This window comes from Gorilla gorilla, chromosome 7 (assembly GCF_029281585.2).
Source record: "Gorilla gorilla gorilla isolate KB3781 chromosome 7, NHGRI_mGorGor1-v2.1_pri, whole genome shotgun sequence".
NCBI classification, from domain to species: domain Eukaryota; kingdom Metazoa; phylum Chordata; class Mammalia; order Primates; family Hominidae; genus Gorilla; species Gorilla gorilla.
The window spans coordinates 149,590,164-149,608,138 of NC_073231.2; the positions used below are offsets into that span (position 1 = coordinate 149,590,164).

The 17,975-nt window shown below is 46.2% G+C and overlaps 1 protein-coding gene across 1 annotated transcript in view; it reads left to right on the forward strand.

Moving 5' to 3' along the window:
• The window catches only part of IQANK1 (IQ motif and ankyrin repeat containing 1), a 58,362-nt gene that overhangs the window by 4,638 nt on the left and 35,749 nt on the right, over positions 1–17,975 (forward strand). The window contains 2 exon segments of the mRNA XM_063709598.1: positions 1,260–1,298; positions 1,301–1,345. Of these exon segments, the coding sequence (XP_063565668.1) occupies positions 1,260–1,298; positions 1,301–1,345 (84 nt within the window).

The following is a 17,975-nucleotide window of genomic DNA, read 5'->3' on the forward strand; positions in this document are numbered from 1 at the left end:
GGAGGCTGAGAAGCTGGAGGAGGCAGCGCAGCAGCCAGAGTGCCTGCTGTGCGCAGCAGCGGGCGTGCCTGGTCCTGCCCTGGGCGGCACCAATGCCCCCCGCCCCCGCCCCATCCCGGCTCCCCCAGTCCCACAGCTGGTTGAGGGAAACTCAAACTGCAGGCCACAGGGCCAGGAGCTGCATCCTGGTCGCACTGACCCTCAGGGCCCAGACCCTCCCTGGCCACAGACAACCTGAGCCCAGCTGGCCATGGGAACCCGCAGCCCATGCACTCTGGAGGGCTCCAGGGCAGCTAGCACGCCCACAGGAGCCCCGCTGGAGTTTGGTGGAGACAAAGGACCCAGGGACGCAGTGGGAGCTAGGGCAGGGTTCGGGCCACTGCACTGCGGCTGGCTGGAGAGGCTGGGCCCTCAAAGGCCTGCGTGGCACTTTGTGAACTGATGTGGGGCCCCGAGGAAAGTCCTGGCGGTCATGGAGGTGGGGCGGGGGCTCTTGGTGCCATCCTGCTGGGGGCTGGCTGTCCTGCACGCACTGCAACAAGGGCCTGACTGGATCAGAGCTGCCTTTGGGTCTCCGGGCTGGAGGTGGGGGTGCAGGGCTAGCCCCAAATGCCGGCGTCCTCTGGGCTTCTTGTTGGGAGGGTGGGCTCCAGGTGGCCTCCTCCCTAGCGTTTCCCCAGCCCGGGGCTGCTGACTCACACCCACGCCCAGGGCCCCATCCCAGCCGGCTCAGCCACACTGGCCGGACTGGTTTGCCTGGCACAACCCTGCCTGAAGCAGTGCTCCTGCTCCTGTTCAGTCCTAGCCCCAGAAGCTCAGGAGCAGAGGGACAGCCACCTGCCAGGGGAGTGCCGAATTGGACACACAGAGACCGGAAGGGCCTGGGGGAGGGACGTGGCACAAGGTGGGGGACAGTGTCAGGGGTGGGGCAGGGCCAGCAGGCGGCACTGCCAGCCCACAGGGTCCTTCTAGCAGAGGCACCACCTGCCCATCCTTGGGCCCACAAGAGCCCAGGTGCCTTCCTGCTGGCTGGCTCTCGCCTGTGCCTCCCTGAGGCCCCTTGTGCAGTGGAGTATGTGCTGCTGGAGGAGCCCGTGCTCCTTAAGGTTGTCCGTGTGCTTCCCTCGGGAGGAGGCCCGGGTGGGGGGCTCCCTATCTGCCAGGACGCACGGCCCTTTCGGTGCCCCATAAGTGTCTCTTGAGGCTAATGGGGATGGGGGTCTCTCATCCCAAGCTCACTGACGGTCGTTTTCCCTTAGGGAAGCCCGGGCAGAACCGCCCGCCGCAGAGGAAAGCCGGCAGGCGAGGGAGCCCGCGTCGGCTGAGAACCCACAGGCCCCCACAGGTGAGAGCCCGCACGTCCCGCGCCGCTGTGGGTGACCGGGTGAGCTGTTGGCAGGGGGGTGCCCTGGGCCGGGACACGCTCAGTGTGGGCGCGCGCTTGCGTGTCATGTACACATGTGCTTGTGCGCGTGTGCAGGTGCGTGCACGTGTGGGAGTGCGCGTGTACGCGCACCTGTGGGCGCTCGGCGCAGGCCCGCGACACGCCCGAGCCCCTCCCGCCGCGCCCCGCTCTCGCCCACCTCCTGGTGCTCCACCTGCCTGCCGCCCGGGTGCGTGGCCTCTCGGGAAGACCCTGCCCTGCGCCACTCGCCCTCGCGGGGGTCGGGGCCGCCTCCATCCCGGGTCCGCCGCGTCGTGCCCGCCCCGCGCGCGCCGCCCTCAGGTGGCAGGAAACGGGGCCCTGCGCGTCGCCTTGGGCCAGGATCGCCTTCTCAGGCTCTGCAGCTCCGACCCTGCGCTGCTCCCGACCGGGGTCGGCCGCTCAAACCTTCCTCTGGGCCCGGTACCGCCCTGAGGCTCAGCAGCGCCTCCCAACACGAACTCGTCGTCGGTCTCCACGCACCCGCTGCCTCCCTCACTGCTCATTCTGTCCTCGCCGCTGCCTGCCCTCCTGCTTCTGCGCTGGTGCCGCGGGACTGCCTCACCCACGGTTCCGCCTGCTTTTCCCTGGGCTCCTCTCCGCGGAGCCGACGGGGCCTCGCAGCCACATCAGGTCTGACCCTGGTGCGCCCCTGCTGGGCATGGGCCATGCTGGCCGCAGCCTCCAGATGTAGGCCTGGCACCAGCAGCCACCTGTCCTCCCCAGCCCAGGCCCGGCACCGCCCATCGCCTGATCGCCTGTGTACCCCGCCACCCCGCCCCAGGTGTCAGGATAAGGAGCCTGACCCTGTCCTGAGGACGGGAGTAGTGGCAGTTGTTTGATAAGAGCCTCAGGGGTGCGGGAGCACCTCCGCGGAAGGCCCTGTGGTATGTCAGTGGTGGAGCGTGTCCAGTAGCTGGGGATTTGGCCTTGGCAAGAGGCAGCTATGAGAGGAAGCACGGAACACAAGCAAGGCCAGACCCTAGGAAACTCTGGGGAGGATGTCGCTTCTGTCACTGAAGGCCAGCACCGAGGCTCCGCCCGGGACCGTCTCCAATCATTCCTGTGTCTGGGTGTCACTTTCTCCAGGTGCAGGCTCCTGGTGGGAAACCAAGAGGCCGCTCTTCTGCTCTCAGTGTCAGGGAAAGGCAGGGACGCCCCCATTTTGCTTTCTGTAGTTTGAGGTAGTCTCCTAGCCTTCCTCCAGGACAGCCCCGCCTCACTGGCTAGGCGTCTTGGGGCCTCAGCCGCTCTGCGGGGTGTGGGGCAGACAGGACCAGGGAGCTCCATCTTGTCGAGGGAAACTCAAACTGCAGGCCACAGAGCCAGCAGCTGCATCCTGGCCACACTGACCCTCAGGCCTTCCCATCAGGAGCCTGCACCTGGAGAAAGTGACACCAAGACACAGGGAGCCCCATGACCCCTGCCATGGTGCCTCTTTTTGCTACAAAGTGGGTTTCCAGCTCAGAAGCAGGGCTGCCGGGGCTGCTAGGACCGCACAGGGGGGGTTGGCAGCGGGGATTCTACACATGCTAGGGCTGCCGGGGCTGCTAGGACCGCACGGGGGGGTTGGCAGTAGGGATTCTACACATGCTAGGGCTGCCGGGGCTGCTAGGACCGCACAGGGGGGGTTGGCAGGGGGGATTCTACACATGTGCCTGGGAGTCTATTTCAGGCAGAACAGACTGTGTCCCTAGAGAGCAGCAGGTGTGAAGTGAAACTGCCCTGCCTCCAGACGGCGGGCTCAGGGCTAGGCACTTAGCGTGGAGGGCGTGCTAGGCTCCAGCCCACAGCCGTGGCCACCCAGCTGACGTGCCTTCGGAGGAGTCCATGCCGCTGACTCAGCACTTTATGTGCCGTGGGGACACCTGGTCGCCATCACATGGACACGCTATTTTTGCACTCGAGGCTATTCCAGGAAGTCCATCCAGACAGAGCACGCCTTCCCCAGCCTCCTCTTCTCGGCCTGCAGCCCTGCTCTCCCCATGTCTGGTGATCTGTAAAGAGGGCTTGTTCTGCGTGGGTGGGACCTGCTCTAGATCCGTCTTGGAAAATGAGCTCATGCCGTTGGTGTAGCCACCATTCCTGCCCCCATGCCACTCTGCCCCGGGGCCTGCTGGCTGACGTCCATGGTGCAGTAATGATGTCCACGAGCCTGTTTGTGCCCTCGCTGCGGCCGACTCTCTCTAGGAGCATCCCCACAGGATGCAGAACCTCCCTTTGAGCTTGGTGTTCCCTGCTCCTCACAGACCCACCCCCTAGCCTTTCCCAGCTGTCCGCATCACCGCTGTCCGGGGCTTGTTAACTTCAGGCCCTGGAGAGCCAGCCCAGCCCTCACTGGTGTCCGGAGTCAGTGATACACAGTGCTCGAGTGACTCTTCCCACCCACAGGAAGTGGGTGATGAGGTGCCCCCCGGGGGCTGTCCCTTGCTGCTGCCCCCCAGGATCTCCCTGCTTGGGACTACAGCGTGCGGAGGAGGTCAGGCTGGAGTTGGTGTGGGAGCCTTTCCCAGCCTTTCCTCTGCATTGGTGCCCTCCCCAGGAGGCATCTGAGCTGCAAAAGGGGCGAATGCGATGTAGACACTTGGGCCCCGGGACTCGCCTGTGTCATCTGGGCTGGGCCCCGCAAACACCACAAACACCTTTTCCACCACGCAATAGATGGCTGCTGGGCTGCCCAAGGGTGTGATGTGGAGCTGGGAAACCCAGCCTGGGAAGGCAGCATTCCAGGAGCTGTTTTCCAAAAGAAGAATAGCCTCCACCAGGAAGGTGTGGCTGAGCCCCAGAGCCCCAGAAACCTGCGGGAGGCTCCACAGGGGGGCCTGCCAGAGGATACACACCCACCCTACGTCCTGCACACGGGATCCTCCAACCAGACAGTGTGGTCCAAGCAGCCTGGCAACTTTCACCTTAGCCAGCAGCCCTGGGCCACACTGAGGATGGTCCCAAACATGGCCTGTGCTGCTGTCACGGTGCTAAGGGGCCTGGCAAGCGCGGGGTCTTTCTTGCTGGACGGAGGCACAGGTGCCAGAATCTATCTTTTGCCCTACAGTGTCCTGGCACAGCCTAGATCTATGGACCCCTTCACCGGGTGCTTTATCCCCCACCCCCCAGAACTCCTGGGACCATTGAGATGCCCAGGAGATGGGGGGGGCCCTGTGCCTGTGTCCCGTTGCTGCTATAGCAGCCGCCACATCTACCAGCTCTGCAGGGTGGCCACCGGGCACGGCCTCGCCAGGCTGACGTCGAGGAAAGCCAGCCGTGCTGTGGGTTTCCTTCCCTCTGGCTCTCCACTTCTGCCTCCCTCTTCCACTATTTTTGGTTTGGGTTTTTGTTTTGTTCTGTTTTGTTTTTTTGAGACAGGGTCAGCTGTCTTGCCCAGGCTGGAGTTCAGGGGCTATTCCCAGGTGTAACCCTAGCTCACTGCAGCCTCCAACTGCTGGGCTTAAGTGATCCTCCTGCCTCAGCCTGAGTAGCTGGGACTACAGGTGTGTGCTCCCACGTCTGGCAAGCCTCTTTCAGTATAACTGTATGGGTTTTTCTCCATCTTTTTTTTATCTTTACAATTTTTCTTCTCAAGGACTTGGGCTGTTTGACTTGAGTCTTCCGGTCTGGATTTTGCTGATAAGATGGAATACCTCGAGAATGCATTTTTGTTTAGCATTTAGACATGCGTCCCCTCCTCGTTTGCTCAGTGGAATTACGATTGCGCTTGGAAATGTATCGTGTTGGGTGTGGTCTTTAAGCTGAACTTTCGTAGATCTGGCAGGACATTTAACACCAGGCCACGAAGCCTGCTTCAGAAGTGACTGAAACGACATCTGCCTTATAGTGTATATTTAAAAAATGATTTTGTTGTGTGAATAATTATGCTGCCATTTACAGATAAGTGAGATCAGAAACATTAGTTTCATATATTGTAGTTTTTAGTTTCTGAATACTTACTGGATTCTTTTTCTTTTTTCTTTCTTTTTTTTTTTTTTTGAGATGGAGTTTCGCTCTGTTGCCAGGCTGGAGTGCACTGGGGCTTGGCTCACTGCTACCTCTGCCTCCCAGGTTCAGGCAATTCTCCTGCCTCAGCCTCCTGAGTAGCTGGGACTACAGGCGCCCACCACCACACCCAGCTAGTTTTTGTGTTTTTAGTAGAGACAGGGTTTCACCATGTTGGCCAGGATGGTCTCGATCTCTTGACCTTGTGATCCGCCCGTCTCGGCCTCCCAAAGTGCTGGGATTACAGGCGTGAGGCGCCACTCCTGGCCGCTGGATTCACTTTTAATAAAGTTTAGTTCGTTTTTGAAAATTATCCATATTTGTTCCATTTCATGCATATTTTCCTTAATATACTTACGATACCTATTTAAAGCTCTTTTCTGCTAAATTTAACATCTGGGCCACCCGTTCATCTGCTTCCAATAGCCAGCTTTTTTCCTTTCTCTCTTTTTTTTTTGTTTGTTTTTTTGAGACAGCATCTTGCTGTGTTGCCCAGGCTGGTCTCGAAATCCTAGGCCCAAGCGATCCTCCTGCCTTGGCCTCCCAAGTAGCTGGGATTACAGGCGTGAGCCACCAGGCCTGGCTCCTCTTCCACTTTCACGGACTCTCGTGATTGCATTGGATCTCCCCGGGTAATCTGGGATGTTCTTCCTGGCCTAAGGTCGGCTGATTAGCAACCTTAGTTCATCTGCAGTCTCCATTCTCTTTTTGCTGAATCACGTCAAGTATTCACAAGTTCCAGGGGGCAGGAGGTGGACATCTTTGGGGGACATTATTCCGCCCACCAGAAAACCCAGGAGCAGCCACAGCCCCAAGACGAGGCAGGGAAGGAGTGCTGCTGTCTGCCGGTGATGATGAACTGCTTCTGACCCTCCCGAGTGAGGATATTGAGAAGAAAGAATTTGCCAAGATGCTAGTCACACATCAAGTACAGAGGCTATGTCGGTCTGCTGCGGCAGAAAGACCACTCGCGGTGTGGCAGCTCTCACTGGCCCTGCTGCCTCTTCAAGTTGACTGCAGTCCGTCACCCACGGTCATTATTAATTTGTTTTTGCAAAGGCCAGGCAGGTGAATCTAATGGAGATGGAAACCACCACACCTGCTTCCCTGGTCTCTGATGTTGGTGTTAACCTCTGCAATTCCTCAAGCAAAGCACTCCTTCTATCAGGCTCACTGTCTTGCTGGAGGGAAGAAGTTCCACAGGCTCTCACTTGGTTCTTTCTGCCGTAACGACCCTTACTCCTCTGGCCAAGGAGCCAATGTGAGCATTCAGCTGGCAGCTAAGAATGTGTATCCCAATAAACAGGGCAGACCTACAGACCCACTGGACCCATTAGAGATGGGCTTGGGCCACAGTGCCTTCCATGACTTCAGTAAACAGAGGGGCGTGGTGATCTTGTCAAAGTCCTGGCGTCAATGTCAGTGTCCGGCTACACACCATGTTCCCGTCCTCGAAAAGCCTCTCTGTACCCCTCTATGTTGGTGACACTTAACCCTGGCAAATGGCCACAGACTCCTTTAGGGACAGAGTAGGAGCGTAACTGGTGGGAGTGGTTGGCATGCTTTGTATTGGGAGAGCTGCACGCCCTAGGGCTTCCAGCCTCCTCTTCAGTTTGGCAGCTGTGAGTCTGAATTTCACTCAAATCTGGAAACTGGGTGAGAGACTGTGGCAGCTGCTGTCTGGCTGGCAGAGCCTGACGTGTCTCTGATCATAATCACTGGGTCAGCAACACCCTACTGACCTCGTCCAGAATCCCACATCCCAGTTGATATTAGGGCAATCAGTTCCCTGGCTGTTTTCCCCAATATCAACCCGGACTTACAGAAGACAGTCACCACAGAGCTCCTGCCAGGAGTTCACTCATTCGTGCATTTCGTCCTTTTTTTTTTTTTTTTTCTTTTTGAGATGGAGTCTCGCTCTGTCGCCCAGGCTGGAGTGCAGTGGGGCGATCTCGGCTCATTGCAACCTCCGCCTCCCAGGTTCAAGCGATTCTCTTGCCTCAGCCTCCCAAGTAGGTGGGATAGCAGGTGTGTGCCACCACGCCCAGCTAATTTTTGTATTTTTAGTAGAGATGGGGTTTTATCATGTTGCCCAGGCTGGTCTAAGATTCCTGACCTCAGGTGATCTGCCCTCAGCCTCCCAAAGTGCTGGGATTAAAGGCGTGAGCCACCGTACCTGGCCCTTGGTGGAATCTTTAGGGTTTTCTATTCATACATATAAAATCATATCATTGGCAAACAGAGATAATTTTACTTCCTCCTTTCCAATTTGGATGCCTTAGATTTCTTTTTCTTGCCTAACTGCTCTGTCTAGAACTCCCAGCACTATGCTGAATAGAGTGGCAAGAGCAGGCATTTTTGCCTTGTTCCTAACCTTAGAGAAAAATCCTTCAGCCTTTTACCATTGAGGATGATGTTTGCTGTTAGTTTTTCATAAATGATCTATATCAGGCTGAATAAATTTCTATTTCTAGTTTGTTGAGTGTTCCTTGTTTATTTTGGTTTTGGTTTCTCTCACTCTCTTTTTTTTGAGCAGGAGACAGGGGCACAGTCTGTCACCCAGGCTGGAGTGCAGTGGTGTAATCCCAGCTCACTGCAGCCTTGACCTCTGGAGCTCAAGCCATCCTCCCATCTCAGCCTCCCAAGTAGCTGGGACTACAGGTGTGTGCCATCATGTCTGGCTAAATTTTAATTTTTTGTAGAGATGGGTTCTCACTATGTTGTCCAGACTGCCCTTGAACTCCTAGGCTCAGGTGATCCTCCCACCTTGGTTTCCCAAAGTGTTGAGATGACAGGTGTGAGCCACCATGCCCAGGCTTTGTTTGGAGATGTTTGATTACTGATTTAATCTCCTTGCTAGTTATATGTCTATTCAGATTTCCTATTTCTTCATGATTTAGTCTTGATAAGTTTTGTGTTTTTAGGAATTTGTCCACTTCATCTAGGTCACTCAATTTGTTGGCATATAATTGTTCAGAGTACTCTCTTATGATATTTATTTATTTATTTATTTTATTTTATTTTATTTATTTATTTATGAGATGGAGTCTCACTCTGTTGCCCAGGCTGGAGTGCAGTGGCACTATCTCAGCTCACTGCAAGCTCCGCCTCCTGGGTTCACGCCGTTCTCCTGCCTCAGCCTCCCAAGTCTGGGATTACAGGTGCCCACCACCACGCCCAGCTAATTTTTTGTATTTTTAGTAGAGACTGGGTTTCACCCTGTTAGCCAGGATGGTCTCGATCTCCTGACCTCGTGATCCACCCGCCTTGGCCTCCCAAAGTGTTGGGATTACAGGAGTGAGCCACCGCGCCCGACCTATATTTTTTATTTCTGTAGAATCAGTAGTAATGTTCCCACTTTTATTTCTGGTCTTGGAAATTTTAACCTTCTCTCTTTTTTCCTTAGTCCATCTAGCTAAAAGTTTGTCAATTTTGTTGATCCTTCCAAAGAACCAACTTTTAGTTTCATTTGTGTTCTCTATGTTTTTATATTCTCTATTTTGTCTATCTCTAATCTTTATTATTTCCTTCCTTCTGCTAGCTTTGGCTTTAGTTTGGTCTTCTTTGTGTATTTCCTTAAGTTATAAAGTTAGGTAGGTTATTGATTTGAAATCTTATGTATTAATTTCAGCATTTATAGCTGTAAGTTTCCCCCTTAGCACTGCTTTTGCTGCATCTCCTGAGTTTGGTATGTTGTGTCTTTGCTTCCATTTGTTCCTAAGTATTTCCTAATTTTCTTTGTGATTTCTTTTTTGATCCATTGACTGTTGAAGGGTGTATTTTTTTTTTAAAAAAGAGTATATTGTTTAATTCCACCATTTTGTGAATTTTCCACTTTTACTTCTGTTATTGATTTCTAACCTCATCCCACTGTGGTCAGAGAAGAAACTTTGCACAGCGTGATTTTTAAAAATCTATGCAGAGTTAATTTGTGGCTTAACATATGGTCTACCCTTGAAAATATCCCATGTACACTTGAGAAGAATGTATATGCTATTATTGGCTAGAGTGTTCTGTATGTCTGTTAGATCTAGTTGGTTGATTGTGTTAAGTCCTTTCCTCTCCTCTGCTCTCCTCTCCTTCTCCTTCTCCTTCTCCTTCTCCTTCCCCTTCTCCTTCTCCTTCTCCTTCTCCTTTCTTTTCTTTTCTTAGGGTTTCACTCCTGTCACCCAGGCTGGACTGCAACAGCACAATCTCGGCTCACTGCAACCTCTGCCTCCCGAGCTCAAGCGATTCTCCTGTCTCAGCCTCCCAAGTAGCTGGGACTACAGGCATACACCACTGCGCCTGGCTAATTTTTGTATTTTTTATAGAGACAGGGCTTTACCGTGTTGCCCAGAGTGGTCTTGAACTCCTAAGCTCAAGTGATCTACCCGACTTGGCTTCCCAAAGTGCTGGCATTACAGGTGTGAGCACCATGCCCAGCAAGTCCTTTATTTCTTTACTTATCTTCTTATCTTCTGCCTGGTGGTTCTATCCATATGGGGGCGGGTATTATCTCCAACTATTATTGTAAAACTATTTCTCCCTTCAGTCCATTGTGTTGGCTTTTGCTTCATATATGTACATATAAATATATGTGATATATAAATATATATGATATATAAATATATATGATATGTAATATATAAATATAGATATATATGATATATAATATATATAGATATGATATATATCATATATAATATATAAATATATATAATATATCATATATAAATATATATCTATATATCAATCATAAATATATATCATATATAAATATATAAATATATATCATATATATCATATATATATAAATATATATCATATATCCTATATAAATATATATCATATATCCTATATAAATATATATCATATATCCTATATAAATATATATCATATATCCTATATAAATATATTTATATATATCCTATATAAATATATATCATATAAATATATAAATATATATATCATATAAATATATAAATATATATCATATAAATATATCATATAAATATATAAATATATATCATATAAATATGTATATCATATATAAATATATAAATATGTATATCATATATAAATATATATGTATATCATATATAAATATATATGTATATCATATATAAATATATATGTATATCATATATAAATATATATGTATATCATATATAAATATATATGTATATCATATATAAATATATATGTATATCATATATAAATATATATGTATATCATATATAAATATATATGTATATCATATATAAATATATAAGTATATATCATATATAAATATATAAATATATATCATATATAAAATATATCATATATAAATATATAAATATATATCATATATAAATATATAAATATATATCATATATAAAATATAAAAATATAAATATATATCATATATTAAATATATAAATATATCATATATGATATATTTATATATGATATATAATATATCATATATATTTATGTATGATATATATCATATATTTTTATATGATATATTTATATATATTTATATATGATATATATTTATGATATATATTTATATATTTATACATATATTTATATATATTTATGATATATAGTATATAATTATATATGATATATATTTATATATATGATATATAATTATATATTTATATATATTTTATATTTTATATTATATATATATTTATATATTTTTATATATTATATATTTTTATATATATTTATATATTTTTTATATATTTATGTATATTTATATATACATTTATATCATATAATATATATTATATATCATATATCATATATAAATATATATCATATATCATATATAAATATATATCATATATCATATATCATATATAAATATATATCATATATATCATATATAAATATATATCATATATCATATATATATCATATATCATATATAAATATATATCTATATATCATATATATTATATGATATAAATGTATATATAAATACATAAAAAATATATAAATATATATAAAAATATATAATATATAAAAATATATAAATATATATAAATATATAAAATAAATATATAAATATATAAATATGTGAATATATAATTATATATCATATATCATATATAAATATATAAATATATATCATATATAATTATATACTATATATCATATATAAATATATGTATAAATAAATATATATCATATAAATATATATCTCATATATATATAAATATATATCATAAAAATATATGATATATATCATACATAAATATATATGATATTATATATCATATATATCAATCATATATATATGTGTGTGTATATATATGTATATATATATTTTTTGAGACGGAATCTCACTCTGTTGCCCAGGCTGGAGTGCAGTGGCATGATCTCGGCTCACTGCAATCTCCACCTCCTGGTACCTGGGATTATAGGTGCCTGCCACCATGCCTGGCTAATTTTTGTGTTTTTTCTGGAGATGGGGTTTCACCATGTTGGCTGGGGTGGTCTCAAACTCCTGACCTCAGGTGATCTGCCCACCTGAGCCTCTCAAAATGCTGGGATTACAGATGTAAGCTACCATGCTTGGCCTGCTTCATATATTTTGATGATCAGACATTAGGTACATACATATTTATAGTTATTATATATTCTTGCTATATTGAACTTTTTTTGATATATAATGTCCTTCTTTGTCTCTTGTGGACTTTTTTTTAAATTTTATTTTTATTTTTATTTTTTATTTTTTTTGAGGTGGAGTTTCGCTCTTGTTGCCCAGGCTGGAGTGCAATGGCACATTCTCGGCTCACTGCAACCTCTGCCTCCTGGGTTCAAGCAATTCTCCTGCCTCTCAAGTAGCTGGGATTACAGGCATGCGCCACCACGCCTGGCTAATTTTGTATTTTTAGTAGAGACAAGGTTTCTCCATGTTGGTCAGGCTGGTCTCGAACCCCCGACCTCAGGTGATCTGCCCGCCTCAGCCTCCCAAAGTGCTGAGATTACAGGTGTGAGTCACCGTCCCTGACCTCCCTTGTGAACTTTTTTGATTTAAAAATCTATTTTGTCTGATACTAGTACAGTCATTCCTCCTCTCTTTTGGTTTCTATTTGCATGGAATATCTTCTATGTTTTCATTTTCAATGTTTGTGTTTTTCAATCTAAAGTGAATCTTTTGTAGACAGCATATACTTGGATCAGGGGTTTTTATTCATCCTGCCAGTCTCTGTCTTTTGATTGGAGAGTTTAATCCATTTACATTTAAAGTAATTAGTGATAAGGAGAGACTGGGCACAGTGGTTCATGCCTGTAATCTCAGTGCTTTGGGAGGCTGAGATGAGAGGGTTGCTTGAGGCCTGGAGTTGGAGACCAGCCTGGGCCACATTCTACAGAAAATTAGCCAGGCATGGTGGCATGTGCCTGTAGTGCTAGCTACTTGGAAGGCTGAGATGGGAGGATCACTTGAACTCAGGAGTTTGAGGTTACAGTGAGCTATGATTGCACCACTGCACTCTAGCCTCGGTGACAGAGCAAGACCCCACCTCTAAAAAACAAAAAATAAAATAAAATAAATAATTACTGACAAGAAAGGACCTACTTCTGTCATTTTGCTATGTGTTTTAGATATGCCATATAACTTTTTTTGTCCCTCATTTCCTGAATTACTGTCTTCTTTTGTGTGTGTGTGTGTGTTTTTTTTGTAGTGAAATGTTTGAATTTCTTCCTCAATTCCTTTGGTATATATTCTATAGGTTTTCTTTGTGGTTACTATGGGGTTTACATTTAACACCCTAAAGTTCTAACTCTCCAATTTGAATTTATACCAGCTTAACTTCGACGACATAAAAAACTCTGTTCCTTTACAGCTTTGTCTCCACTCCTTTCAGTTGCTGATGTCACAAAATTACATCTTTATACATTGTGTACCCCAAAACATAAATAATTCTTATAAATGCACTGGTCTCTTAAATTATCTAGGAAAAAAGTGGAGTTACAAACCAAAATTATAGTAATAGTAGCTTTTAAATAATTTAAAAATATGGACTGGGCGTGGTGGCTCAGGCCTGTAATCCCAGCATTTTGGGAGGCCAAGATCGGTGAATTACCTGAGGTCAGGAGTTCAAGACCAACCTGGCCAATATGGTGAAACCCTGTCTCTACTAAAAATACAAAAATTAGTCGGGTGTGGTGGCAGGTGCCTGTAATCCCATCTACTTGGGAGGCTGAGGCAGGAGAATCACTTGAACCTGGGAGGCAGAGGTGGCAGTGAGCCGAGATCATGCCATTTCACTCCAGCCTGGGCAACAGAGTGAGACTTCATCTCAAAAAAAAAAAAAAAAAAAGTGTGTGTGTGTGTGTGTGTGTGTATATATATATATATATATATAATCCTATAGAAAACAGACATAGACTTAGAAGTTACCCACATGTTTATCTTTATTGAGATCTTTATTTCTTCTTAACTGCTTTGAGTTACCATCTAGTGTCCTTTCAACCTGCAGGACCTCCTTGAGCATTCCTTGCAGGGCAGGTCTAGTGGTAACAAACTCCTTCAACTTTTGTTTATCTGGGAATGTCTTATTTTCTTCCTCACATGTGAAGGATAGTTTTGCTGGATATAGGATTCTTTTTTGCCAGTTTTTTTTTCTTTTAGCACTTTATTTATTCTTATTATTATTTTTTTATTTTTGAGAGAGAGACTTGCTCTGTTGTCCAGGCTGGAGTGCAATGGCACAATCTTGGCTCACCACAACCTCTGCCTCCCAGGTTCAAGCGATTCTCCTGGCTCAGCCTCCCGAGTAGCTGGGATTATAGGCGCCTGCCACCAGGCCCAGCTAATTTTTGTATTTTTAGTAGAGACAGGGTTTCACCATGTTGGCCAGGCTGGTCTCAAACTCCTGACCTCAGGTGATCTGCCCACCTTGGCCCCCCAAAGTGCTGGGATTACAGGCGTGAGCCACCACACCCAGCCTTTCTTTTAGTGCTTTAAATATATTGGCCCCCTGCCTTCTGGCCTCCAAGTTTCTGATGAAAAATCTGCTTGTCATTTTATTGAGGATCCCTTGTATGTGACAAGTTGCTTCCCTCTTGCTACTTTCAGGATTCTAACTTTGCATTTCAAAAGTTAGACTATAATGTGTCTCAGTGTGGGTCTCTATGAGTTCATTTTACTTGGAGTTACTTGAGCTGCTTGGATGTTTATATGCATGTCTTTCATCAAATTTGGGAAGTTTTCAGCCATTATTTCTTCAAACATAGTCATAAGCTGCATAATGACATTTTGGTCATCAATGAACTGCATATATGATGGTGGTCCTCAAAGATTATAATACTGTATTTTTACTGTACTTTTTATGTTTATATGTACTTAGATACACAAATACTTACCATTGTGTTATAATTGCCCAAGTATTAAATACAGTAACATGCTGTACATATTTGTAGCCTTGGAGCAATAAGTTATATACCATATAGTTTAGGTATACAGTAGCTATACCATGTAGGCTTGTATAAGTACTCTCTACGATGTTCACACAATGTTGAAATCACATGAGGATGTATTTCTCAGAACATATTTTTGTTGTTAAGTGATGCATGACTGTATTCTCTCTGCCCCTTTCTCTTTCTTCTCTTTCTGATGTACCTAAAATGTATATGTTGGCCCGTTTGATGGTGTCCCACAGGTCCCTTACTCTCTGTTCGTTTTTTTTTTTTTTTTTTTTGAGACAGGGTCTCACTCTGTCACCTGGGCTGGAATGCAGTGGCACAGTCACATCTCACTGCAACCTTGACCTCCTGGGCTTAAGCAATCCTCCGTCCTCAGCCTCCTGAGTAGCTGGGACTACAGGTGTGTGCCACCATGCCTGGCTAATTTTTGTTTTTGTTTTTATTTCTTGTAGAGACAGGGTTTTGCTATGTTGCCCAGGGTGGTCTTCAACTCCTGGGGTCAAGTGGCCCACCTGCCTCAGCCTCCCAAGGTGCTGGGATTACAGGTGTGAGCCACCGCACCTGGCCTTTTTGTTAATATTTCCATTTCATTCATACATTATTTTCTTGACTTCTTCCATGTCTTCCTTTAGTGCTTGAGTTCTTTAAGATAATTGTTTTAAAGTCTTTGTCTAGTAGCCATGCCATCTCGCTCTGTCTCTCAGGCTGGAGTGCAGTGGCATGATCTCGGCTCACTGCAACCTCTGCCTCCCGGTTTCAAGTGATTCTCCTGCCTCAACCTCCCAAGTAGCTGAGATTACAGGTGCCCTCCACCATACCTGGCTAATTTTTGTATTTTTAGTAGAGATGGGGGTTTCACCGTGTTGGCCAGGCTGTTCTCGAACTCCTGACCTCAGGTGATCTGCCTGCCTCAGCCTCCCAAAATGTTGGGATTATAGGTGTGAGCCACCACGCCCAGCTTTTCAGAGATAGTTTCTGTTGATTTATTTTTGTTTTCCTTTGAATTGGCCATACTTTCCTGTTTCTTTGTATGCCTTGTGAACTTCTGTTGAAAACTGGACATTTGAATCTAATAATGTGGTAACTCTGGAAATCAGACTCTCCTCCTTCCCCAGGGTTTGCTGGGTTTTGTTTGTTTTCTTTTCTTTTCTACTGTTGTAGGCTGTCTCTTTCCAAGGCTCAGCTGGGGTATAAACTTATGGTCTTCTTGGGACTCTTCTGAGCCTTTCTTTGGCATTTATCGTCACTTTCTAATTTCCCCAGTATATACAGTTGTTTTGAATGTCCTAGCCTTTCATGTTTGGCTCCTAAGAAGAGAAAAAGAGAAAAATTAAGAGGGAAAAAAAGGCACCAGCTCTTTAAATCCCTGGAAGTCACTTCAGCCAGAGGGGGAGGGGCTTGCAACAATGTGGGGAGGGGCCATGACAATGGCTGCTGCTGCTTTGTCTGCCCCTCAGGAGCCATTGCTGCTTAACAAGTGGCCACAAACTTCATGACTATCTTATCATTCGGCCGTTTCTGTGGGTCAGGAGTCCTGGCACAGTCTAAATGGATCCTCTGGCTCAGCACCTCTCACAAGGCTAATGCCAAGGTGTTTCAGCCAGGGCTGCATTCTCATCTCAAGGATCGACTGGGGAAGGATGCGCCTGCAAGCTCCCATGCTTGTTGATGAAATTCAGTTCCTTGTGGGCAGTTGGGCTGAGGGGCCCCCATGTCTTGCTAGGTGTCAGTTTTGCTACATGAGCCTCTGCCTAGGACATCTTGCAACATGGCGCTTAATTCATCAAAGCCTGTAAGGGAGAGAGTCTGCCATCAAGACAAAGGTAGCAATCTTATTTTTATTATTATTTTTTTTTTGAGATGGAGTCTCGCTCTGTTGCCCAGGCTGGAGTGCAGTGGCCTGATCTCAGCTCACTGCAAGCTCCGCCTTCTGGGTTCACGACATTCTCCTGCCTCAGCCTCCTGAGCAGCTGGGACTACAGGTGCCAACCACCACGCCCGGCTAATTTTTTTGTATTTTTAGTAGAGACGGGGTTTCACTGCATTAGCCAGGATGGTCTCGATCTCTTGACCTCATGATCCGCCCACCTCAGCCTCCCAAAGTGCTGGGATTACAGGCATGAGCCACCGCACCCAGCCAGGTAGCAATCTTCTGTAACGTAACTACAGGAATGATGGACATCACATCCCATTACCTTCACTGTGTTCTCTTGGTTAGAAGCAAGTCACAGGTCCCACCCACACTCAAGGGGAAGGAATTACACAAGGCATGAATAGCAGGAGAAAGGATAGCCAGGGCCATTATAGAGCTTCCCCCACAGCACCATAAATCAGTCACTGATTCAAAGCATATACTGCATCCCATAAGATACAATGATATATTCTCAGGATACAATCTCCCAACTGGCACTGCAACCAGGTCTTAAGGCCACTAAACATTCTATCACGCCAGCTCCTCTTGAGCCAGGATACCTAGCAAGACCAGTGCATTCCATGGGAAAGAAGTTAGCTGGAAAATAAGTTCCTTAGTCTGCATCAATGTTGTGTATGTTACCATGATGTGGAATAAATATTTTATTTCATTTATTTATTTATTAAGACGGAGTCTTGCTCTGTCCCCAGGCTGGAGTACAATGACGTGATCTTGGCTCACTGCAACCTCCGCCTCCCGGGTTCAAGCAATTATTGTGCCTCAGCCTCCTAAGTAGCTGGGATTACAGGCGCCTGCCACCACGCCAGGCTAATTTTTGTATTTTTAGTAGAGATGGGGTTTCATCATGTTGGCCAGGCTGGTCTCAAACTCCTTACCTCAAGTGATCCTCCCGCCTTGGCCTCCCAAAGTGCTGGGATTACAGGTGTGAGCCACTGTGCCTGGCCAGAATAAATATTTTATAAACTCATGGTGGCACGGGCAACATCATTGCAGTCAAGAACAAATTCATATCTAGAATCCATTCCTCCAGTGAGGACATGCAGTGCCCCTTCATGATGGAAAGGGTTCAGTGTGGTCAGCCTGCTGGCAGGTGGCTGAGCCCCTGGAAGTGGAGCCATGCTGGGGGCTCAGTGTCCATCTCTGCTGCTGGAAGGTTTAGCATTCAGTGGTGGCAGCCTTGGGGGGAGGAAGATCTAATCTATGTTGTAGAGCCCATGC